General features: G+C 37.9%; 1 protein-coding gene across 5 annotated transcripts in view; it reads right to left on the bottom strand.

Annotated features, from left to right (window-relative positions):
* The window catches only part of LRRC49 (leucine rich repeat containing 49), a 120,255-nt gene that overhangs the window by 3,042 nt on the left and 90,405 nt on the right, over window positions 1–26,808 (bottom strand). For all 5 annotated transcript variants that reach the window (XM_074966223.1, XM_074966224.1, XM_074966225.1 and 2 more), the window contains 5 exons: window positions 24,546–24,700; window positions 10,931–11,168; window positions 8,877–9,062; window positions 3,978–4,087; window positions 966–1,119 (listed from right to left, as the gene is read on the bottom strand). In XM_074966223.1, coding sequence (XP_074822324.1) covers window positions 966–1,119; window positions 3,978–4,087; window positions 8,877–9,062; window positions 10,931–11,168; window positions 24,546–24,700 — 843 coding nt within the window. The remainder of the gene's footprint in view (window positions 1–965; window positions 1,120–3,977; window positions 4,088–8,876; window positions 9,063–10,930; window positions 11,169–24,545; window positions 24,701–26,808) is intronic.

Raw genomic sequence — 26,808 nt, 5'->3', positions numbered from 1 at the left:
AAAACCTCTGTCTAAATTAAAGGATTCTAACGTATGAGAGAAATCACTATACCCTTATAAAAGCTGTGCTTATTTATCCTTATCATATTCTATTATTCTAGGTAGTTTAAAATTCCAGTTTGAATGGTACCAAAAAATTGGTGAGAAAATCCAAGTAAGTTTACACTTGCATACTCCATGTACAAGTCCTGCATCCTGAATGTGTGATCCATGCATGTTTCACAGTATGGGTAACATCCCTTTTTAAGGGGTACAGTGCTGACCACCTTGTGGTCTGATGTAGTTGCTATTTTTATACTATAAGCTGAACTGTTTGATCATCTGGTTGAAAAACAAACGAATATGATAAACAGGGATATGTAAAACTAACACTCTAAAGACCCCCAGTAAAATTGACACATAATAAAATTTCCTGGGTGATCTTTGTACACAGGGCTAGTAGAAGAATAAGTTAAAAGGACTGTCTGATGACAATTTCTTAAAATATGCTTAAGTCTGCAATGCACAGTCCAGAACTCAGAGAGGGAGCTCACAAGCAGAGCAGAACTGGACTGAGAGCTTTGGAGTGCGGGAGGAATGACAAAGATTGCCCTTGGTTGAAGACAGTGGGAGCTATGCTGGCACATCTGAAAGCACAAATTGGTCTATGTGCTTTATCTTATAAAAACATTATTTATTTTTAAATGCATCAGATTATTAAAAAATTCTACTGTGTCAGATTATTAAAATTTACAGATTTTTCATGGCACCATTGCTATAATATGAATCTTAGTCACTGTGTCCCAGAGAAGTCTGGAAGTACCCTGTAAACTTTCAGACTGTGAAAGTGAATAACGTTATTTCAGGCAAATAAAATATATGAAAATTGATTAAAAATTAAACAAGCCACCCAAAAGAAAAAAAATTATATTTGGAATGTTTCAGAGTATATGATCTTCACAGGATCCTCAAACTAACACATTTACCTCAAGCTTTTCTGTATGAAACTCCCTTGTGGTGTAATTCAGTATAGCTTGACTTGCATTTTCTCCTCCAACTCTTCTGCTGTCATTACTTTCTTCACTGACAATCCCAGATTTCTTCCCCTTTGCCTCTAGCATATAACAGAATTGTTTCTTCCTGTAGAAAGACAGTAAAAAGATTTACAGATCTAATTATCTGAGACTTTATTAAAGTGCCAATGCTTTTCAGTGATTTTATGTAGCGCCACCCCCAACCCCCGCCTTTTTTTTTTTGGTTGTTGCTTTGAACATTGAGTTTAGGTGTTTTGGGTTTATTGCATCCTGCAGCCTTGATATATACAGAAGGTCCCAGAGATATCCATCCATTATTTTGTTCCATAACAACTGCAAACTATGAAGACAAATGCTTGTTTTGACACATACCATAACAGGGCTCCAAAATGGAAAATAATCACACAACTTCAGACAGGTACTTAAAGTAAAAGTATCCACAGAAATCTAACAATACCATTGAAACTTCTTTTCCAAAAACGTTTAAACACCTTTTATTCTACAATGTCAAAACTCAAAACTGTTAATTGTCATATATTTCAACTATAAAACACCCATTAAAATTACTTCCGTGTCTCTAGTATGTAACTCAATAAGTGCTGCCCAACACATGACACTGGAATCAGATAAACAGTACACTTACATGTATGCACATCTTTGACCATGTCCTATATCAGCTCCCTATTATCAGAAATGCATATACATAGTACATTATATACCCAAGGACTTTGTTCAACTTGTATGACTACATTCTATTTGTGAATCAATATTTCTGCAATGTACAGAAAAACATGGTTTTTTTTAGTAATTTTAAACAGTGGGATCTGTGTAATATTTGTCATTTTACTTATAAAGGGATTTTCATAAGAATATGTTAATTTATGTGTTCTGGCCAAATTCTTAGTTAATTATATTTTGCCTACATAAAATCCCCATGAAGTTTCAACTGGATATGTCTGTCTTTGCTTTCTGTCCTAAAACTGCTAACCAGTATTGCTGTATATTGTTAAATAGATGCTTAGGAGACTGCAGTTCAGTGGTGAGTGAAGAAATCCATATTGTTATACAACATTTGAGATTTCTTAATTTCTTATCTCTTTTAATTACCTTGATGGCTTTCTAGCGAGGCTTAATGAATGTTTGCTAAGTACTTTGAGATCCTTGGAGGAAGCAGTAAAAGTGTAAAGAATTATTTGTATATTGTAAATGTGAAAACAACAATATATGATGGAACAGACCTTCAGAAAATAAATGTAGGCAAACCTATTTCTGCTTGTGACAGAAATGCTATGGAGAAGTGGAACAAAACAAAACAATTTAAATAAAAATATCTCTCTTCCAAAACAAAACATTTCTCACAGTTTAAGCAAGCAATATATATTTGGTAGTAACATAAGCCAACAAATCTCTGCAGGGTTGGGAACATCAGGGAAGCAGTTGTCCCGCTCATCAAGACAGGGACAGTTCAGCTGGTCACCCAGTAGAACGTTGTAGTGGGTAAGTTGTAGGGGACAGGGATGGAGCGAGCACTTTTCGGGGCACAAGCAATGCATGGGAGAGCAAGACTTAGGGAGACCTTAGCACAGGAAGTGCCGGTTGTTATAGACATGTAGGGGGGTTGCAGGACAGCAGCACTGGTGAATGGAACTAGCTGGACCGGTTGTCCCTGAGAAAATATTAGAAAATCTTCAGTGTAAGTATCCTAAGAAGATGTGGACTTGTTAAGGTCCAAATAGTAACAGGCTTCACACCCCTGCACTTCCATGGATTCCAAGAGAAGAGCTCAGTAGGGCAGATCATAGCAGGCACTTACATTGTGGACCTTTTAAATGCCATCACCTCTAGCATTCCCTAACTCCATTCCACTCAGACACTGCTTCTCCTAGCACCCTCTGCTGATCCCCCACATCTGTTGCCTTCCTATTCTCATCCCCTGCATTCTCCTCTTTTCCACAATGCCCTGTCTGTATTCCATGCACCCCATCAGTTTTCTGCCCCAGGCAATTTAAGCATTTTAAAATTAAATGTTTATATTTCTGAACATTAAAAAAAAAAACACAAAAAAACCATAAAAGTGGACCAGAAGAAAGCACATTAGCCTGGTGGGAATAAGAGTTAAGAAAATAAAAGCATTGGCTTTTGTGGAACAAGAGCGAAGCGGGCAGGGAATCTCATTCTCCCCCCAGACCTGGTCTGCACCCTCCCCCACAAAATTTGGGAAGGTATCCGGTGTCAGGAAGGCTATGTAGTACTAATTCTAATCTGGGCTCATCCCAGTCTCCCTGTTCTGAGACTTGAGCAAGGAGAGTTCAGATCACAGTGGGTGCTCTGCAGCTGCACCTGCTAAGTAGCACTCATTGAGTGCCCTAAACCAACCAAACTTGCAGTCTCTCCTGTGTGGTCCCCAATGAAGAACTATCAACAGTTTTCATAACCTGTAAAATGCAGGAAGTAAGATCAAACTTGGCCTTATACAAGCCAATATGAAATTTACTTTTGCTCTTCTCCATTATGTTAACATAATACCCCAAACAGTCTAATTGTATGTGTAAGGAATTAATGTTGGTCTGAATAAACGTAGGTTGAGCCAGTAAGTATTTCTAGTGCACACGTAGAGTCCAGGACCTTTGACACTCTGAGCCACTGAACTATAAACTGGCATCTCCCTCTGTGATTATTTTCTGTATCATCCTAGAAGTTCATTGCACGTATCAATTTGTAATTGAGCTTTTTGTGTGTTTTCTCTATTAACTACTTTATTTTATAAAAAAAAAGAAAAGAAAATCAAGTTCTTTTTGAAAAAAACTGATTAATCTAATGGTCTAACTTAACCAAAAGCAGGGGTGGACTTATTTAACTGTTAACTTAATTTTTAATGCACTTATACAAACAAAATTATGGTAAAAATATCATTTCTATGGCTATAAAAGCGTTCCTTCTTAAACCGTTTAAAATAACTTTTACCTGGATTCTCCAAGTAGTGAAAGCAGGCGATACTGAGGCAATTCAGAAGATGCTACATATGCAAGAATGCCAAAGAGTCTTTCAGCCATTACTGTATCATTCTCAGTAACCTGTGGAAAAAAAGAGGAATGGAAAACTTTCACAAATCGTAAAACTTGATCATGTTCAGAAATGACCAGCACAAATCAAATCAGTTAAAATATGTGCTATATAAAACTGCATACCAGAGATACTCCAGGAATATTTAAAGAAAGGAAACAATATATCTGTACGACTTTTTCAAAACTTAGATTTACTTTTATTGGCATCTTCAATATATTCAAAGAGCAATCACGCAAGTTACTTTTGCTTGTTTTACTTATTATTGTCTACCGACTCTGGAAACTTTGATGCATACAATATGATATTCTATGTTTCAAGATACTGCTCATTAAATGACCAGTTCTTCCACCCTGAGTGTTCCAGCCCACACAGATTAATTCTTTACCATTTTGCATAAATTTACAGAGATATATTGGAAATGTTTCTGATCAAGCTGTGGTGCAGAGGTGAAAGGTCTCTAAGCACTTAAATGATGAAAGATAAGCCATGGTCTCTCTGACTTTGGCAGCACAATGGGGCAATCTTTACAAAAAGATGATTTTTTTCTGTCAGGGCTAAGTGGCTGGCCTTTCCCAGTCCAGTAAAATTAATTCTTCCCCGTAATACTTTAATTTCCTAAACATGAACTATACTGTTGTTCCAGCATAAAATTACAGCTGTGTCTTTAAAATAATTTCAAACTGTTGAAGAAATGACACCATGTACTTTAAACATCTGTGTTCAAAGCCCAATCTTTTCCCCTACAAACTCTCTAATGATGCTCCCCCCCGACATCTAAATAAAATCTATTCAATTTCAAATAAAAAATGAACACCACAAACATTCCCCTTGTCTGATGTCTTCTTTCATAGCATCGTGTTATGCTACTGTACAATTCCCCAAGGCAGTCACTGTGTGCTATATGCAAACATTAAATAAGAATGCTAATCTTTAGCGAAACCTCTAGTGTGTTCTTGGTACCATTCACCACCACAGGATGTAACGGTAACAGCACTTAGGGAAGTACAGATGCGTTATCAATGCTCCTTACTAGTATATAATATGTCAAGAAACTATGCATACAATACTCAATGAATCTATCCTGTCATTTGCAAACTGTACATCTTTGCTGCTAAACATTTTGTAAAGTTCCACAATTAAATGTGAACTGGTTTGTTATGTAGTCCAGGGGTTTGTCTAGATTAGGAAAATTTACACTTGTGAAACTACATTAAAAGAGGGTTGGGCACGCCACAGCCAGCCCACATAGCAGGGTGAGGCCTGGGAGTAGAGACCCTTTGTTGTGGGGGCTGTCTCTGGTTAGCACACAGCTTTTCTCTCAAGTGTGGGTTTGGCTCGTGAACAAGTTTCATGGCTTTTCTTTCAAACCTGAGTATATTGACAAAGCATGCTGGAAGGCCTAATTACTTAAACTTTTTTTTGGAGGAGGTGTGGGATAAGCAGAGAGGATTTATTTTCTGTTTTGTTATTGTTGTAGGCTGACGAACTCTTTAAAAACATGTTTGCATTTTAAATAGTGCAGTAAATGCTGCATGGAGACATAACATTTAAATACATATATAGTATAAATTGAAAAACAAGCTTTTAAAAGCCATATTCAGTCTTACAAATCCCAACTATTTAACACAGGCACCTTTTACAGGAGTTCGTGATCAGTAAATTTAAAGAAAAGAAAAAACAAACAAGTAGCACAGTATAAGGTTATTTCAAAATGTTGTCCTGGGATTATTTATGTTTGAGAAAAAGTCCACACAAAAATAGTATTAGAAGTTTAATGACTTGTTTTCTTTTTAAGATATAGCACAATTAAAGGGAGGCATTTTTGCTTTCTATTTTCCTCCCCGTGGGAGCTTTTAGTTCAGTTTAGCTCTTTAACCCTCTCTTCCTATGTTGCGTGATTAATTTGTGCTGGATACAGCTAAAAAAAGGGTGAATTATAGACTTCAAATTTCTGTATACTTTATTAGTTATCAGATACAGACAATTTAAAACAAACTATAATGGCCAATTAAAAATACTAGACATTTAATTTACTATTTCTCATAAGATTTTTACAGTGTAATTATTTAAGTTTCTGGTAGATATTTTGTTAATGAGAACTACAGAAAAACAAATGTAACTACTGCAATTTAGCTTCCTTAACCTTTAATGCTAATCTTGCCCACGATGTTGCTGAAAAATTCACGTCCATAGGTACAACTTTTTGGAATTACACTCCATATAGACAGCTCAAATCACTGTAATCCTGAACTTGGTATAATCATTTACACAAATGCAAAGTGAGATTTCAATCCTGCAAGGTGCTGAGCATCCTGGCCATGATCCCACAAAACACTTAATTGTAAAGCACCTAACTAATCTCATGTTTAAATTGAAGTATGTATTTAAGTGTTGTATCAGGGCTATAGTGCTCAGCACCTTGCTTGCTTGAGCCCTGGGTGCATGACAGATGTATAATTTATCCAGATCAGATGATAGCTTTTACACCCACTTTGCACTGGCGCAAATGGGTACACAAGGTGCAGATGTATACCTGTATTAACGTACTCCCTTTCTTTTCACTTTAAACAATTAAGGATTTTGTAAGAGGTAAAAAATCAAGGTTTCCATTTGATGGAGTGGTGACATAAAGAAAATATTTGAGATCTTATGTATATGCTGTACCTGGAGTTAAAAAATACTATATAAATAATAATGTGCTGTACTAAAACCAGCTGTCAAGTATGCTTTTATATATATATATATATTAGGGCTCTTGACTAATTGCAATTAACTCACGTGATTAATTTGAAAATATTAATCGCAATTAAAAATTGTGATTAATCGCAGTTTTAATTGCACTGTTAAACAATAGAATATCAATTGAAATGTATTAAATATTTTTCTACATTTTCATATATATTGTATTCTGTGTTGTAATTAAAATCAAAGTGTATATTATTTTTATTACAAATATTTGCACTGTAAAATTGATACAAAAGAAATAGTATTTTTCAGTTCACCTCCTACCAGTACTGTAGTGCAATCTCTTTGTCATGAAAGTGCAACTTACAAATGTAGATTTTTTTTGTTATGTAACTGCACTCAAAAACAAAACAATGTAAAAGTTCAGAGCCTACAAGTCCATTCAGTCCTACGTCTTGTTCAGCCAATCACTAAAAACAAATTTGTTTACATTTGCAGGAGATAATGCTGCTCTCTTCTTATTTACAATGTCACCAGAAAGTGAGGACAGGCATCTGCATGGCACTTTTGTAGCCAGCATTGCAAGGTATTTACATGCCAGATATGCTAAACATTCATGTGCCCCTTCATGCTCCGGCCACTACTCCAGAAGACATGCTTCCATGCTGATAATGCTCGTTAAAAAAAATAATAGTTAATTAAATTTGTGACTGAACTCCTTGGGGGAGAATTGTATGTCCCCTGCTCTGTTTTACTTGCATTCTGCCATATATTTCATGTTATAGCAGCATCCAAAATCGGAATGGGACGAGGTGTGAAGTGTGCTTTCGGAAGTCTTAAAAGAGCAACTTTCCGATGTGGAAACTACAGAACCCGAATCGCCAAAAAAGAAAATCAACCTTCTGCTGGTGGCATGAGACTCAGATAATGAAAATGAACATGTGTCGGTCTGCACTGCTTTGGATTGTTATCGAGCAGAACCCATCATCGGCATGGACACATGTCCCCTGGAATGGTGGGTGAAGCATGAAGGGACATATAAATCTTTAGCGCATCTGACACGTAAATATCTTGCGATGCCGGCTACAACAGTACCATGAGAAGGCCTGTTCTCACTTTCAGGTGACATTAAACCAGAAGTGGGCAGCATTATCTCCTGCAACTGTAAACAAACTTGTTTGTCTGAGCGATTGGCTGAACAAGAAGCAGGACTGGGTGGATTTGCAGCCTCTAAAATTTTACATGGTTTTATTTTTGAATGCAGTTTGTTTTTTGTACATAATTCTACATTTGTAAGTTTAACATTCATGATAAAGAGACTGCACTACAGTACTTGTATTAGGTGAAATGAAAAATACTATGTCTTCTGCTTTTTTTTTTTACAGTGCAAATACTTGTAATAAATAATAAATAGAAAGTGAGCACTGTAGACTTTGTATTCTGTTTTGTAACTGAAATCAATATATTTGAAAATGTAGAAAACATCCAAAAATATTCAAGTAAATGGTAGTCTATTATCGTTTAACAATGCGATTAATTGCATGGTTAATTTTTTTAATCGCTTGACAGCCCTCATACGTATATAGCTATATATAAGGGCTGTCAAGCGATTAATTAAATATATATCTCCAATGCCAATATTTAAATTCCTTTCAAACATATTATAATAAACCAGAGAAAAGCTTGTTACAAGAAACTGAAGAGGTGAAGTGTATGAATTCTTTAAAATTAAAAAAAAAACCACAAATAAACACAAATTGATTTGTGTTTCTTTATCATATGTACTCAGGAACAGGGTTGAATTGTCTTTTCCAATTACCAAGAGCTATAGCAACAATAGGTATTTTTTAGGGCTACATAAGTAAAAACAACAGATTACGTTTGACGAATGCAGAGCACAGTAAATTATGTCAGGAAGTATATTTACATCTTTTTTACTTTTGCATAACAATGAATGGAGTTGCTCTATTAATTTTATTAATATGTAATCAATATACATTTATGAAATAAGAATCTGTTCTTTACATTAATGAGCATTCATTTTATAGGAATAATTTTGAGAGGGAAGTTATACATTCTTTGTATTCCTAAAAAAATATTACTTCCTCTTACCTCAGTTCCATTTATCTTCTGCAGATTAAAATGGTTCAGTCTAAACAGAACATAGTATTTCCACAGAGTAAAGTTGGCAACTGGATTTCCCTGAGGATCAACCGTCAACTGTTCCATGCGACGCACCTGTGCTAACGCATTAAACTGCTGCAACATGACAATATTTGTCTCCTTAAACTTCAGGTGCTGTGACAAAAAAACAGTTATGACAAAAAAACGTATGTTAAACTTACGGTGGAGGACACATAAGAGTAAGATAACACAACTGTGTTACAGACAACAAGCTCAGTGTTAGACCAGCTCTATTCCATGCTACTTCAATTCTCCTCAGACATGACTAACCAGCTCTTGGGCCCATCTAAGCAACTGGACTCACTTGAGGTGTAGAGCTTTTAATACCTCTTCAAAACAATGTGGCACATGATGCATTCCCTCTCCCTTTTGTATCCAATAAATTAAAATAAAAACTGGAAAATAAAATAAGAGATCTCAGCGATACAGACCTCTGGTGGCCTCCGAGTGGGAAAATCTTAGCACTTACTCTTTCAAGTGAAGCAGATTGTAAGCGCACAGTCATAGCTATTCTGTATTCTTTATGAAAAAAAAAAATGATGAAAATTCATCAAATATTAAAGCATGTACAAATACAATAGGTGTTAATTGGTTTGTAAGTTTTCAAAAAGGTGTGACCACAACTTTTTAAAGTATGTATAATGCTATGTTTCAGAGTAACAGCCATGTTAGTCTGTATCCACAACAAGAAAAGGAGTACTTGTGGCACCTTAGAGACTAACAAATTTATTTGAGCATAAGCTTTCGTGAGCTACAGCTCACTTCATCGGATGCAACCGATCCTATGGTCACTTAAGACAGACACTTTGCATTAACTGTTTTGATTAAGTTACAGGTGTATAGGACCCAATTCTCCAGTTTTTTTGATGATTGGTTTATCACACATATTTATTATACCATCATTGTGATTCCTTGGGTTTAAATTGGGTCATTAGCAATAAGAGGGGCAAAACCCCATGCCCCTTTGTAGAAGTGTTGCAACAACAAGATTTGTTTAAACTTTGTATAGAAAGAAAAGAGTGGGATAGTTCTACACTGTAATCAAGGTAATAAGCAAGACATATTTTGAGCATGTAGAGTCTGACTGCTTCCTGGTTGTACCAGCTGTACAGATCATGGAATCAGTCAATTCTTCTGCTCCTTCCAACACTGCTTCAGTAGCATCCCTAAAAGGAGGCCACAATAAGCCAGATAGCAGAATGAGGTTTTGAGGAGTTAAAACCTTTGCTGGGATTTTGAAGTCATAACTGGAAATACCTGCCTGAGCTGAAGCAAGTAGGCTCAATTAAGCTCAGACCCTTCTAAAAAAAGCATGGGGTATCTTTATGAGAAGGAGAGGCAGAGGTCTGTTGACCAAAAACCAAGATAGGGAGCTATGAAGGCATATGAGCCTACCTGTTTATAATGTTCTAGTTAGTTTTATGTTATTTGCTTTGATTTTACAACCCATATTGCCTGGAGGGAATGTGGCCAGAGACTTTGCACATTTACGTTTTTTCGATTGAGCAAGAACCACAGAACTCCAGACAGTTCTTTGCTTAACCAGAACCACCTCTGACCTCTCTGTCTCCAGCTGCTCAGATGCTGGCCTTGATACGCAAACAAATACTTCTTGATACATGGAAATAATGGATCAACAATGTAAAAGTATTGTATTTCCATCTCAAAATTTAGCAACCCTTTTCTATTTTATGAAGGGCCAAAAGAAATGTTTGTGACAGAAATAAATTTCCAACCTAAGAGGAATCCCTCAATCTGCTTTGAGAATTCTGACTGAAGTCTCTTGCTCAATCAAGAAGGCCTTATCAAGTCAAAAGTACAATTTAGACAAAACTGAGTTATACAAATAACCCAAATTCATATACACAAGTGATAATAAGCTGAAAAGTAAAGGTTACTTGACCAAAATAAGGTGTTAATAAAGATCATCCAAATATTCTGTAGCTATTCAGACTTCTGAAGTCTCAGAGGAAATGTCTTACCACAGAATTAGGAAATCTGATCTTCAGTTTTGGTAACACTTGAACAATTTCATCAAATTCTATGAACATAAAGGAGACTGTGGTGATGGTTCCAGCTGTCTGAACGCTCCAGTTTCGATCCAGGGATTCCAGAGCTCCAGAACCATACAAGTAAAGAGTATCTCCCTCCACTTCGACTAAGTAAGAATCGAGGCCAGATAAGCCTTGTACAGCATTGCTCAGTATTGTGTCAAGAGACCTGTGAGGGGAAACAAACAGATGTAATATAAAAGAGAAGATATCTTTTGGGGCATTTGATTAAAGTGAATATTAATATTCCAGAAGTCCTACACTTTATCAAAGCCTAACCTCTCAAAAATATCCACTAATTTTGGGTTTCCAACTTCAGGACACCTAGATCTTGATTTTCAGAGATGCTATAAATGCCATCAAATAATGTGGATGCACAGTGTCATTGGAGCTGGACACCCCAACTCTGTGGCACCCAAAATTAGCAATCATTTTAAAATTGTGGCTCAAATGTTTGACTATTTTGTGCTGGTGTTGATTGCTACAAACAGAACTTCAACATGTGCATTTGCTCAAATGACTTTACATTCAAATTCAGGGAACAAAACTAAGGACTCGATCCTGTAAAAATTTACCCAACGTGCATAATTTCTCATGCAACTAATCCCACTACATTGGTAATTGTTTGCAGGATCAAACCCTGTTTTAAAGATCAAACACAAGGACTACAAAACCAAAGGAACAGGAATAATAATGCTATTAACCATAAATGTTGAATAAATAGGCAGTTTCATTTTTTCCTATAAATTGCATCATTCACCACTTAAAAACGCCAGGCCATGTTTTCTGACCAAGACATTACTTGACTTAAAGATGAGAATACTAAGTCATTGCCTACACATCTTGGGTCTTATTGAACTGATTTAATCCTGTGGGACAAGGATGACTTCTCAGCAGCCTAAGGCTCTAGATTAATTTAATATTAAAAACAGTGAATCCAATTCCATGACTTTATCTGAACACCTTATTGTATCATCTACAATCTTATGTCACACACAACTATTCTTTTGGGGCCTGATTCAAAGCCCATTGAAATCGCAGGAAATCTTCCATTAAATTGGGTTTTAGAATAGGCCTCAGAGTGATGGTCACCCAGCTCCAGGCTTGGTTTCGGGTTTTTTTCTCCCCTTGACCCATCCTGTCATATTGAAGCAGCAATATGTCAAGGTGCTGTGGACAGCCATTTATAGGATTCAGATAGCGTTATTGTTTTTTCTCTGATACTTTCGGGGACCATCGCTTAGGCCTGATTTATTTCTGCCAAGCAAGAATCATTTTTACCCAACGGGGTATTTTCTTAGCCCTGCAGTAAGACAATTTGTGTCCGCTAGACACACAGGCCACATATTTCAACTACTTCCTGACAGGGCAGGTTATTGCTCCTTAAAAAGAGCCTGTCAAAACCTCTCTTGATTGACCAGCACTACTCAATTTTTGAAGATCAGCCAGACACTTAAGTTGAATAGCCTCACAACATTCCGAGCTTCTTCTGGCCTGAAGGAAATCTAACACTTTAAAGTGACTAATTCTGATGGTATTAAAATAAATTATAGCCCAGACCCATATCTGGACGAACACTTTTTTCCCTTCAACTAATCAGCATCAAATGTGCTAACTTCTGGAGAGGCAAGGCTCAATTTTTCACAAAGTATAAGTTGGCTCACTACTACTTAATAATTCTTTAAAAAAAGAAAAAAGTCTTGTATAGCTGTGTTGAATTGTCTTCAAAGATAATATACCAGATTCTAACTGTGCGTTTTCTCTGCTAGATATCTTCATTTATTGTAAATCTTCATTTTTCTTGTGAGACAGTGTATCATTCTTGAGAAAGAAGAAGAAGAATTAAAGTGGGCATATCTTTCACTCTAACCATCCACCTATACGAGTAGAGCCAATTGCTTTTTGTCCATCTCCAAAAGCATTTTTGACTTTCTTCCACTTTTACAGCAGTCAGACTCCAGATATGCAACTGTGATCTCTCCCCTTTGACTATTAGAATTAACTAAAATTAGCAAAAAAATTTGATGAATTTCTGTGGTGAAAAATTCCATTTTGTTGAAAATTTAATCAGGAACATTTCTCAGGACCAAGATGGATTTTTTTTTGAGAATGGAGGTGTGTGTGTGTGTGTGTTGGGGGTGGTCAGGAGGGGGGTGGGAGAGACAACACAGACAGACTGACTCTACAGCTGAACTGTTAGGGCACGGATATGGGCCTCTGTCTCACACTTCCCAAGTGACTCCCATAACCACCAGGATGTATGTGTGAGTGAGAAAGAGAGAAAATTCAGACGATCTCCTGTTTATCCCAATGTGGAACAAAAACAAATTTCAAAACACTGTAATTTTTTGCAAAACAGAATTGTTGTTTTCTGGCTAGCCCAACTGACTATTCAATTTTAGCAAAGAGCATAAGAGTAAGAACTTTTAGAGAAACAGAACAGCTGACTGGTTTGATCAGGTAAGAGGGTTTATAGCTCACACTATCACCCTCCACACCAAAGCCAACTGCTGCAGTTTATCACAGTGACATGGATTCAGAAGTATCTCCACTCTCATTGCATTATTTAATTCCCTACTGGCCAGATAAAGGATAAAAATGTTCCCTTCACTGATTGGGCAGAAATAAATTTTCTTGTTTTGTAGAGGAAAGAGAATATTAAGATTTATAGAAATAAAACAAATTCAAAATGCAAAAGGTGGCTGAACAGCTTAAAACTCACTCAAGTGGGAGCCCCTTAAACTGGTTCTAGGTATACAGAGGGAGAGATCAGTCTTTAGTGCCTAGATCACCAATGCAAAAAGTTAAGACACCCAGAATTGCATGAAGACATTCTAAAAGGTACAGAAAAAGTTTGCTTTGTTTGAATATTTTTTATAATCTGACATTTTTTGTAATTTTATTTTATTTTTTAAAAAATAAGCAGTATGATTTCTACAAGACTGATTTTACAAATTTAAATTACAACTTTCAAAAGAGCATGAAAGTTTATTTTACACATTGTATTTTGTTATAGTAGATTTGGCTAAAAAAGGTCACAACATTCATAGTTGAGAAATTACCAAGAATAAACCAACTTCGCAACCAGTATCCAATGTAAGTAAAGAAAATATTACACCAAGATCTTTCCTATAACTGCATGGAAATTTTTTTTAAAGTTCTGTTAAAGAAGGCTCTTCTCAAGCAGTCCAAACAGTGAATCCATTAACATATTAATGTTAATCTGCTGCAGCTGTAATATTTGGCATCTTGTATTAATTAAGATATAATTTCCACAAGTGATTTAGAATTAGGATAGAGGATTTCATTGCAACTTGTTCCCCACTGAATTTGAAAATGAGAAGGTCCTTGATTTGTGTAAAAGTAATTTCTGGTGATCAATAAATCAGCACTTCCTGTGGTTATGAGGTAGTACATACTTAAACATGCTGACTCACCACTTTACTCACTCCCTGCTTTAATCCTAAAATAGCTGATATATGGATATTCTAAAGCTATGTTGGATATACGGTGGAATTACTGTATTAAATACCCTGGCTGTACATGGCAATATCTATATTAGGATACAATAATATTTGAACAAGGTTTCTAATGCTAACAGTGGTATTATAACAAGTTAGCAAATAGCAAATAACAGGTTACCGTCAGCAAATCCAGATGGTAAAACTATTGTTCATCATTTGCATGATCAATGTCTAACTGTGGCATAAGTATTACTAGAAAGTGTGTAATCCTGTCTTTGTATGGTTGACATAGATCACCTCTAGTCTATCATGAATTCCTACCACTTATGAGCATTCTTATATGTGTGAGAAGTTGCACTAGAAATAATTGACCTATTACGACTATGACAGAGCAGAATAAAGGAAGAAGGGTGGGTTGGAATGATGTCATTCTTTCATTTAATTTTGAAAGCACAGTTTTCTGAAGTACATTGAACAATCTACCTTTGCAGCAGGACATTAATACCTCTCAGATTACTACAGGTATTTCTCTGTGGAAATAAGCAACAAAGAATTACAATTAAAAGCCTGATTTGGACATGGGTTTTATTCAGTTGAAGCCTTTTCCCAACTTAATTAAATTTAACAATTTTATGTGATTCATAGAAATCAGCAAGAGTTGTTTCATTCAGTCCTCTTTTACTTTTAATATTTATTTCAAAAATTTTAACATGTCTTTGTGCTCCCTTCAATTCTGAAATCTTACCATTGTTCTCTAATGGGAAAAAAGCAGTGTATATTTCACAAGGGAGGAGACTAACGATGCAAGTGTATAGTCACAAAGGACAATAGGGCCAACAGGGGATGGAAAGGGATTAAAATGAATGAAGAATAGTGATCTAACTTCCCAATTTGTCTTAAAGTTTATCTCAACTTTGAAGTTTGATATACTTTAACTCACTCAGTTTTACTCAATTAGTAGCAAGAATTCCTTTATAACAAGGTAGAAATAATACCTCTGACACCACTAATGAAACTAAAATAATTATGCAATCATCAATTTACATAAGTAGCAGGGGTCCACACCAGTGCACCTTATGCAGGATATGAGCCTTTGTCTGCTACTTATGTGAATGTGAGATTACAAGAGGTTTGTTGTTTTTTTTTTTACTGGCATTATCAGAAACATTGTTCTCTGACAAAATCATGGTTTAAATATCGATCTAGGCATATTATACATAAATTGTTTTCTTCTAAGTAGTTATACAACATAAAAAAACCATAAAATGCTAGATTAGTGCTTCTATGGGTGTTACATATAACGGATACTGTATATTAGAATGAAAATATGACAAAGATGTTAAAAGGAACATTCAAGTTGCTAGGTCTAGCACTCATGAGTTAGGAAATGTCAGAATTAAAGTTGCCTGTGTAAAATTAATTTGCCCCTCCTGTGATTATTGTGATACAGTCAATTGTGATACAGTCTTTATGTACATGATCATATAACTTTTTCCACAGGACCCCTGCCTCATTCAGTCCACAAGATGGGCAGTGATCAATTAATGAGCTGCTATTCAATAGCTGTTGTTTTTTCCTCATTGTTCAATGTACGGTCATAGGCCTTATTTACTGCACATTATTCAAACCCTGCTCTGAAGACACAATTATTAATTTCCTTGTGGGCTTTTCCACTATAGTAGCTGAGTGCTTCACAAACATTAATTTATCTTTGAAAACTCCATGAAATGAGTGGTACTATTATCCCAATTTTACTGTTGGGAAGCTAAGGTATACAAAGATTAATATCAAACGCATCCACTAATTTTGAGTGCCCAATTTCAGATGTCTAGGACCTGATTTTTCAGAATACTTACCATTATATAGCACTTTATATATTCAAACATAGAATCTATTAACTTCAGTGGCAGTTGAGAGTAGAGCTAAACAAATAATTTGAAATCTTCTGATGAAAGTGCTATATACAGCCAGGTATTGCCATTAATATTAATAATTGGTTTTTCAGTTCATTAGCCGAACTGAAAAATATTTGGTTGGTTTCAAATAGAAACTGAATTTTTTCAGTTTTTCCTCAATGAAATAACTGGAAAAATTTCATTTGGATTGAATGGAAACACTGAAACAGTTTTGACATTTTCAAAATGTAATGTTTCAATGTTTTCAAAATTTGTGTCTACAGTTTATTCCAGGCAAAACTATAAACTGAATATGACCCAAATTCATTGCAGTGCTCCAAAAAGTGCTATTTGCTGGAAACATATTGTTCAGCTCTAGCTGTGAGCATTCAGCACTTCTTCAAAGAGATCCCAAGGGTCTGAAGTTAGACCCCCAGAAAATGAAGGAACACATGATGAGTCATAGCGTTTAAAAAGTATGGTTTAAATGACTTGTTTAGTATCACATAGGACCTCTGTGGAGATAGATTCCCATTCTCCAGAGCAGTACTCAACTGCTTTAACCATGAGGTCCTCCTTTCTCTTCTTGCAATCCCTTACCTCATTCGCTACACACTTTGTAACTTCTGCAACAAATGAGGCAGGGGTCCTACGGACAATAGCCTCCTTTACTACACTACCCTGATTCATCCCAGAATCCCGCCCCATCCTGTACTGGAGCAGCTATTACACAGGGAAAGTTTTTCTGAGTACTCCCATGTTCAATTTCTTTGTGGGGAATGTGCATACTTAGTAAGGACAGAGTTTTTGGAGATTTTAGCTGTTAAAATTGAAGATATGTCCACTGAGTATGTGTGAACTGCTATTTTTCAGAGGCTTATACAGTGGCCAAATTTGGGCAGATTTTCACTGGGACAGCAAAATGCACATCCCTGAAATCATCCCCCTGCCAAATTTCAAGTCCCTGGTCCAAAGCATGGGGTACTTGAACATTTCAAACAAAAGGTCCCAAGAATTTTTTAACATGGGGGAAAAGCCTTGTTCTTGGAAACAGATGAACCGTTTTGGCTGAAATTTTCGCCAAAAATATTTAGCCTGAGGCAGACACACGGCATGGAAAATTTCAGCCCAAATCATTGAAGTTACGCAAAGTTAAAAGCCACTGAAAATGGGGTCTTATATATAGAAGTTTTGGGCAACCTTAATAGTAGGCAGTGCTACCAGCCCCACCCATACTACATAAAATATGCATAAACTACTATTATGTATATAAATATATATCCTTTTTGCAGCAAACTTTCATAAAAGAATGAGCTTACGTTTACCTTCTTTCTAATTTTTCCCTTCCTTTGTTCTTATTTCTTCTGCTCACTCAAAATAGCTACCCCTCAGTTTCTTTTAATGTGCCCCCCTTAACCTAGTATTCTGTAGTCAATATTTTCTAAAATTTAAGTATTTAAGAACATCATTTTTAACTTTTTCTCTTGCTTCAAGATTCTATTTGCTTTTCAGAATTTGCCTCTCTTCAGCCTCTTCTCTGTTCCCTTCCAGTATACTCTATCATTTGTTACGATATCCTTCTCCCCAAATCACACAAGATCCCACTATGGAACTGTTCTCTCAAATTTTTCTAAATGTATTGCCCTCTTTTTTCTATGATCATTCACTTCCTTTCCAACACTGTGTGAATGCCAGGGCTATAAATGGTCAAAGTACCATATTCTCTCCGTTTTTAGAGGCCTCCTAAGGTTTGTGAAAACCCAAAGACTCTTTTCATAGCTGATACAGGGATGATGCATAGACATTAAAGGCTAGACCTATGGGCTGTAATTATCCTTTCATGTCTTTTAATGATTTCAGTGGAGCTATGTCAATTTAGACAAGCTAAAAATCTGATCCTGCTTTTTACAAGCAGCAAACATTGTGGGGTGTATATTCTTTCTTCAATGCACTTTTACCTTCTTACACAGTTACTTTTATAACTTCCAATAATACAAGTATCATGTATCAAATAGAATACACTAGATGGCAAAAAGATATTTGCTGGCTGGGACATGACTTCACTCCCCAATCTCTACACATGAATACGGATAGTAAGTAAATCTACTTTAGGTATACTTGGTCCTGCCTCAATGCAGGGGACTGGACTTGGTCTCTGAAGGTCCCTTGCAGCCCTAAATTTCTATGGTTTTACAAGTGCAAAGCACACCTTCCTTTTATGATCTTTTGAAAAGACAGGTTTCAGAGTGGTAGTCATGTTTGTCTTTTGGTAATCCTCAGTGGGGTCAGAGGGTAATGGCCTGTAGAATGTGGTGTCAGAGAGTTGTCTAGCAGCCTCTTGTTCATATTCCGACCTATTCATAATGACTACAGCACCTCCTTTTGAAAAGACAGACTCTGATTTTTTAAGGCCAGAAGGGACCATTAGATCCTCAAGTCCAACTGCCTGCATAACACAGGTCATAGAATTCCACCCAAATACCCATGTACAGAACCAAGTAACTTGTGTTTGTCCAAAGCATAATCTTCCCAAAAAGCATTTAGTCTTTATATGGAGAATCTACCCTTCCCTTGGTAGTTTGTTCCAATGCTTAGTGGCTTGAAGGCAAAGCAAACTTGAAAATAAACATTAATTTATTGGAAATCTGTTCCCACCTCAACAAGTAAGGGAAAGATGGAGATTGTGAATAGATCCTTTATGAATAATATTTTCAAAACTTTCCCCCCCTTTTTCCAATTAAAAAAATAGACAAATTTCAACTAGCCCTATCTAAGACATCACAAGAGGGACTGAATAGGCCAAAGACCATCTCTTGTGAAAGCAAATGCTATTTTAGAACCCCTAATCTCAAGACAGAATTTGATCTTTGGTCCTTTTTCCAGCATGCTCAGAAACCAGTATGCCTACTGGTAGCTAATATCTGGGACTTTGCAGGTCAGCTTTCCAGTGGAAGAGAAATCAGTGCTGTAAAGATATAATAAACTGCCCTTTCTCCCTCAAGGCACACCAGACTTTAAGCTATCTCAGTACTTCCCAATATCTTATTGATCTAGAAAGCAGGCTTCCTGTGTTCCCCTTTATACCCATCAACTGATCTCAACTGGGAATTGAGGCCCCTCTCCTCTCACTTCAATTAAAACTATTCATGTACACCTAGTAGTAGCCAATGTAAAAGTAGGAGAAGCCAATGAATGGCAACAAAGCTGTGCTTTCTGTACACTCTGGGGTATGTCTACACTGGAGTAAAACACTCACGGCTGGCCCTTGTCAGCTGATTTTGGCTCACAGGGCTTGGGTTGCAGGGCTATAAAATTGCAGTGTAGACATTAGGGCTAAGGCTGGAGCCTGGGCTCTGGGACCCTGCTTCCTTGGGGGCCAGCTTTGGGTGTTTTATTGCAGTGTAGACATTCCCAGAGAGGCTTGGTGGCCTTTTGTTTTTCATTTACTTTTGAAAGTGTAACAGAAGCCTGTTCAACTTGAACTGAAATCTTTTCATCATCATAACACACATCATAAAGGGAGTGTAATGGGCTCCCTTGATAATCTCATTGTAAGGTAAAACAGTGTCCCATGGTTATTCTGAATCAGATCATATTGAAATGGGAACACAACGTGAGTTTTCTCAATAATATTCCATAGCAACATATTTTAACAGGGACTGCATTTTAAGTTTATATTATATTTGTAACGGACTTTGAATCACTGTAAACCAATACATATATAATATTAGAAAATGCAACATCGGCACATGCGCACTGTTTTAAGTTTCAGCCGAAGTCTCTTTGATTTTTCAAAATATGAAAAGGCAGAAGGATCACAGTAGCAAACTGTGAGGAAAGTTTAATTTTTAATCAAGTAAGCAATTTTAAATTTGAATAATTTAAGAAGCACATAATTTTGTAGCTGTATGGCTACATAACTAACTTAAAGTTTATGTAGAAAACAACATACTTGGATGATTTGAAAATATGTACATCAACTATTTTTGCAAGGCATACCTGGAACATTATATTGGTACCTTCATTTGAACAGATTTAATATCGAATACTGCTGATGGATATATATGTTTGACCTATTTACAGCTGCCCAATCAATTCACACTTTTTTCTTTTAAAACATCTTGTATCCAGGCTGACTTTTAGTCCTATATAACAAACAGATGGTGTAACAGAGGGCACTCTGGCAGAACACTAATGACAGCAGTGGAATCAGGCCGGTTTGATATATGTTTTGTTGTACAAAGGAAGAATTTATATTAGGAGTACCAGAGTTAGACACATCACTACACTAACTCTGCCTTAATAGTCTACTATCTTCAGAAATATTCTGACTAAAAAGATATAATGCAGATACCAATATAAAGCAGCTCAACTTTAGGCTTAAAACCTGCGTGGCATACGATACAGCTCACTACTACTTTTTAAGATCCAAGTTTTTAATTTAACAATAGTAAACATGTTTAATTGTCCTTTTGAGATTTTTATTGAAGGAGCTGGATGCAAAAGTAAAAGGGTGAGAGTTATTTACAATAAAGAGTGAACAAATACCTAATCATAAATTTATCAGTAGCAATCAGGAATAGCATTTAACGCTCAAGCACATATTCATGCATACCTAGATAACATGCAGAAGCAAAAAAGTCACACAGATCCTTTTAAATTTTGATAAAACACTCATACTCAGTTTAACATGTTCTCTAATTTTTACTGATAGAAGCTACTGAATGCATCAAAGTGAAAATGCAGAAGAAAAAAGAGCCTAAAGTAAGCCCTCAATTTAATGAGGACTCTATATTCAGCAGAAATCATACATGGGCTCTCAAATGAGAAAACACTTTGAGTGACTGGTGGGTAAGGACATAAGTTGCTGAAAGGATGGAAAATGGAAGATTTTCTGAAGTTCTACTCAAGCATCCCGTCTGCTAATTAAGCTCAGGAGAAGCTTATGACGCATTTTTGTTTTGCAGGAAATGCACTTAAAAGTCCTGGACAAAACCAGATTGGTACTTCTCTAGTCATACAACAACATATACAACTTTTCGCCATGTATATCATGCATAATGTTATACTTGAAACCCCTCTTCCGTTTACAGAGAACGTAGCCTAACACACAGCTTTGGCCTTATCATCTTGAGAGGCAGTATGGCAAAATGGAGGAGATGGATTTTCTTTACAACTCTATCAGAAATTATCTTGTCCAACCTCATAGATGCTCAGTTATTTCATCTGTAAAACGTGGCAAGGATACCTAAAGCTTTACTCAGTAAGGGTGTGAAGTGCACAGAGTTATTCCAAACAGTCAGAAGAAAAGGCAAGAACTGAACTCATGGTGTCCTTGACTTCGCACAGTGCACTCTCTTCTTTGCTAAAAAGTATTTTTGAAAGGGCACTCTCTCATGCACACTAAAAAACAGCAGCTTTGTTCAGCATTTTTCTTTCCAGTTAAGTAGAAATTGTGAAGTTTTTTTTGAAGAGAAGGTCTAAAAGATTTTGAAAAGGGGGAAGTGAATGGAATGTCTACATTTGTGTGAATTTTGAATGCTATGATTTTTGTGCAAAAGGGGTACAAATTTTGAGACATCCCAGGCAAAATTTCTGAAAAGTGAATTTTACCATTTATTTATTTTTTCAGGATCACTTATCAATGATCATAATACCCTTACAAAAATTCACAGACGCCCCCTTAAGGAGTGCTTTCCATTTTTAGTTTAAAGCAAGCTACTGTTGCAGCTCCAGAGAAGTTTTTAAGGTCTTGTTAAATGGCAAAACCCTGGCTCAATCCCACCTACGGTACTATAACTATCAGTGTCTCCATAATATCTACACAACTATCTCCACTGTTTAGGGCCAAGATATGAGAGAGAGAGCGGGGGAGGGGGAGCGTGTGTGTGTGTGAAGGAGAAAGGGGGAGAAAGAAAGTGGATTTCATAGCTGCCATGTATGAGAGAGGCTTGTACACTGTGACCCTCCTGAATGAAAACCATGTATTGTAGCACCTGCAGACCTCAAAACAGGGAGCAATATTACATACTACAGGTGACATCCTGGATCCACTGAAATCAGCAGCAAAACTCCTACTTAATTTAGTGGGGCCAGGACTTTGTTAAAAAACCCAGGCATGAATTAGGTACAGTTTTGTTAGTGATCTTTTCTCCTTTTTAATACTCATTGTCTCAAAATATCTACTTTGTTTTAACACAGGTTTTTTGTATTTAATTCCAATTTAGTGTAAAATTTCTGTGATACCGAATGAAGGTAAAGAGGCATATATAAAGAAAATAAGTATTGTCTTCCTATGTGTTTGAAAAAAAGTGAAGTTTCAAGTTTGAATAGTGAAGATTTTCAAAAGCACTTAAGTGACATAGTTGCCTAACTCCCATTTACAAAGGGACTTAGGCATTTAGGAACCTAAGTATCATTGAAATCAATGCAACTTAGGCTCCTATCTGCCTATGTCACTTTTGAAAATCGGACCTAGGCTCCTAAGTCTCTTAATCACTGTTGAAAATTATAGTTCTAGTCAACAGTCTTCGGTTGCCTGCTTCTGGATCCCAAACTGCTTCTTCAGTCCTAAGTGTCATCAGTGGCCATAGGCATATTTTTCAGTCTGTATTTGACTACATTCTCGTGAATAGTTCTTTCAAATATGGACCCAACCACTGTTATGAAAGCACCTGTGAGCTACATGTTTTTACATACTCTTTATGGAGCCACAATTCCCCTTGTAGATCACTTGCAAGGTACCGTTAGTAGAGAATGCAGCTGCTTGCTTAAACAATGGTGCTAGATGTAGAGAGCACATTACACCCATTCTCTAAAGTCGTCCTAGGCTTCTTGATACATGTCAAGGTATTGCCTTTGACCAAAAAATTCCTGACTACCTACATAAGTTTTCCTATATAACAGACTTGGAGCTGCTCTGTAATAATTCATGAATACTATATGTTAATTGGGTTATTGGGGATGTTTATAATACGAATACGTTGGTTCTGTAGTAAGAGTATTGTCCAGAAAAACAAGCAAGAAGGAAAGCAATGGCTCAATATGAACTACCCTCAGTAAACACTTACAGATTGTTAAGAGACAGTGGTGGACAGGAAAAGACCCAGGAACACAAGAAAAATCAAAGGACTATAGCAGTTGAGAGAAAAACAGAGACAGAGAGCGTGCGCATAGTTTATTTGGTTTTTAGGAGGGTAGCGGAAGGGTGGGGACAGGGGCTGTTTTGGGAAACCAGACTGACACACACTCACTGGGTGTTTGAAGAAGCTGGACCTGCTTAGGTTATCATCAGGCAATTGTGACCCTCAAATAAGATAGACACATAGGTAAGGCTCTTTATGGTTTGAAAATCCTTTTTATCTTGTGCTTTATTCCTTCCTACCATTAAAATAAACAATACTTTGATATTCAGGAGGCTGTCTGGTCACTAGACACAACCACTGGTCACAGACTCCCGAAGGAATGAATGCAGGTACCAATACCAGTCGGACCTGCAGGGGTAAGCACAGCTGATAAGACAGCACTCTGTAACCCAGAGCCAGGTTAGAGAAAAACGGAATTCCATCCCAGGGGAGGTAAAGGCACATGGCCTGACATTTGTGGGGGGTGGGAGGGGAAGGGAAGGAAGAGGGGAGAAGGGGGAGAGAGGAGAATGGGGGTGCACTCAGTGAAACAAGAAAGGGGACAGAAGTGCAGCTAGCCCTGTAACTGTGACACCAGTTTCTAAACACTGTTCATAGGGATCAGTCCAGGCTACTTAAAAGACCAGTTTTGTCTTGAACTCTAACGTTGAGACTGTTGAGATCAGCTGGGTACTTTTGTACACACACTTCAGCCTGACTGACCATGTTGAAGTTGTTCAGGCTACTGAATCTGTTCTATTTTTTTCAGACTCTGCCCTGAGCAAGCCATGGGGAGAATGTGTTAGTCTGGGGTGGAGTCCATCTGAGGTAGACATTGTTCAGTAAGTCCTGAAATTGTTTTTTTAAATTATGTAGAGTGCTAAATGGACACATTTTAGAAATCCAAAAATAAATACACATATCTTTATACACATACACTATTTACAGAGATATGTGTATACACACACACTTACTTATATGAATGAAAGGATGAGTGTTTCCCATTTTTATTATATAAAAAACATTAGCTAGGAAATATACTTCCAAGAAAATACTTGTATACCTGGTTTCTTCAGGAAATACATATGCGGCACTGCCATTAATCTGACAGGAGTCACTGTCTTTTTTATCTTGATTTGAAGAAGTCACAAGGGCAACTCGATTCTGCTGAATCTCCCATTGGCGAGCAATGTTGCCAATTGTCAATCGTTTCTTTTCCTGAAACATGATATAAAAGCCACATGAAATTATCTGAATGCATTGTTAGTATGTTGGTTTGCACCAGAAGAATACATTCCATAATCAAACACTAAATGATAGATGGGAGGGGGTGCCTTACTCCTCCTCCACTCTTGGTACTTGCATGCTGGATGGGCCATGATCTCGCCCAAAATTGTCCTTCCAGAAACTGAAGCCCCATCATTGAAAGAGTAACACAACCACTAACTAACTAATCCTCAAACACTGGAGAGAGGGGGGAGAACTCTTGCTCTGCTTGAGCAAAGAAGGGTAAGCTGTCTCCCACAAGATCCCCCTTCCCTTTAACTCATGGGCAACAGCAATTTACCTATTGACTTCTTCCTGTAGATGTAGAAAATTTGACATGGGATTACGTTGAAAAGCTGTCCCTGTTTTTTTTCTTTTGTCACCAACGGATTACCAAGAATAGCATTCAATGACATAGAGTTCCAGACAATTAATCAATGAAAGAATCCACATGATATCTTATATTTAACATTTTATGTTGTTGCATGTTCATGCAACTAAAGACAATTGTCTGTGTATCGGCCTTTTAATACACCCAGCTCTGTGTGGAACTCATTCACTGTGAGATTTAAGTGAAAGGCAGGGAAGGGCAAACTATGGTCCGCGGGCAGGATCCAGCCCATCATGGTTTTCAATACAGCCCATGGGATTGCCAGCCGTGTGGTGCAGCAGGGCTAAGGCAGGCTCCCTGCCTGCCCTGGTCCTGCACCACTCCCGGAAGCCGCTGGCACCATGTCCCTGTGGCCCCTGGCGGGGGGGGGGGGGGGGGGCAGAGGGCTCCGTGCGCTGCTCTTGCCTGCAGGCACCGCCTCCCGCAGTTCCCATTGGCCGGGAACGGGGAACCACAGCCAATGGGAGCTTTGGGGGTGGTGCCTACAGGTGAGGGCAGCATGCAGCATAGCCGCCTGCCCCACCCCACCCCCGGGAACCACTGCCAGACATGCTGGCCACTTCAGGAAGCAGTGCAGGTCCAGGGCAGGCAGGAAACCTGCTTAGCCCTACTGCATGCCATTGCCACCCCGGAGCCATTCGAGGTAAGCAGCGCTGGGCTGGAGCCCGTACCCCGAACCCTTCCTGCACCCCAACCCACTGCCCTGAGCCCCCTAACCCCCTGCCCTCAGCCCCCACTGCACCCCTCCTGCACCCAACCCCCTGCCCTGAGCCCCCTCCCGCACTCTGCACCCCCTCCCACACCCCAACCCTGAGCCCCCTCCTGCACACCGCACCCCCCCAACACACCCCGCACTACCTCCTGCACCCCAACCCCCTGCCCCAACCCAACATTCATGGCCCTGCATACAATTTCCCCCCCAGATGTTGCCCTCAGGCCAAAAAGTTTGCCCACCCCTGGTATAAGGTGACTGTTGATTTTACTAGCTCATGGACCTGCTTCTGAACTGTTCTGAGATTAAAATTTTAAACAATATAAATGTTTTCAAAAGGTAAATTAATTGCTTGTTTCAGTTTGGTTGATTTTGCTGAACCAGATCTAACTGGTATGGCTTAGCCATCCCACTATTACAGTGCTTCTTAATGAAATTTGAATAGATATCAATCTCTGCTATATAAAAGGAAAAAACTGCAAAGAACTAAGTACAAAACACCATCTCTTTCTATAGAACATCCAGGTTACGACACATTGACAAAAGTCAGAAATGTCAAACATTAGTTGATACTATTCCAATCTAAGTCATGCTGCCATAGTAGGGTTGCCAACTATCTAATCACAGAAACCCAAACACCCTTGCCCTGCCCCTTCCCTGAGACCCTGCCCCTTCCTGAAGTCCCTGCCCCCACTCTCTCCCTCCTCCATCGCTCGCTCTCCCCAACCCTCACTCACTTTCACCAGGCTGGGGCAGAGGATTGGGGTGCAGGAGGGGGTATGGTTAAGCGCTGTCCAGCCAAAGACAGCACCCCTCACTTCCTCCCACACCCCAATCCCGGAGGATTGGGGTGCAGGAGGGGGTATGGTGGGCTCTGGGAGGGAGTTTGGGTGTGGGAGGAGGTGCTGGCTCTGGGATGGATTTTGGGTGCGGGCTCTTGGCTGAGGCAGGGGGTTG

Source organism: Natator depressus, chromosome 10 (genome assembly GCF_965152275.1).
Source record: "Natator depressus isolate rNatDep1 chromosome 10, rNatDep2.hap1, whole genome shotgun sequence".
Taxonomy (NCBI): Eukaryota; Metazoa; Chordata; order Testudines; family Cheloniidae; genus Natator; species Natator depressus.
Note: the sequence above shows the minus strand (reverse complement) of the source record. Positions and strands in the feature narration are given on the sequence as shown.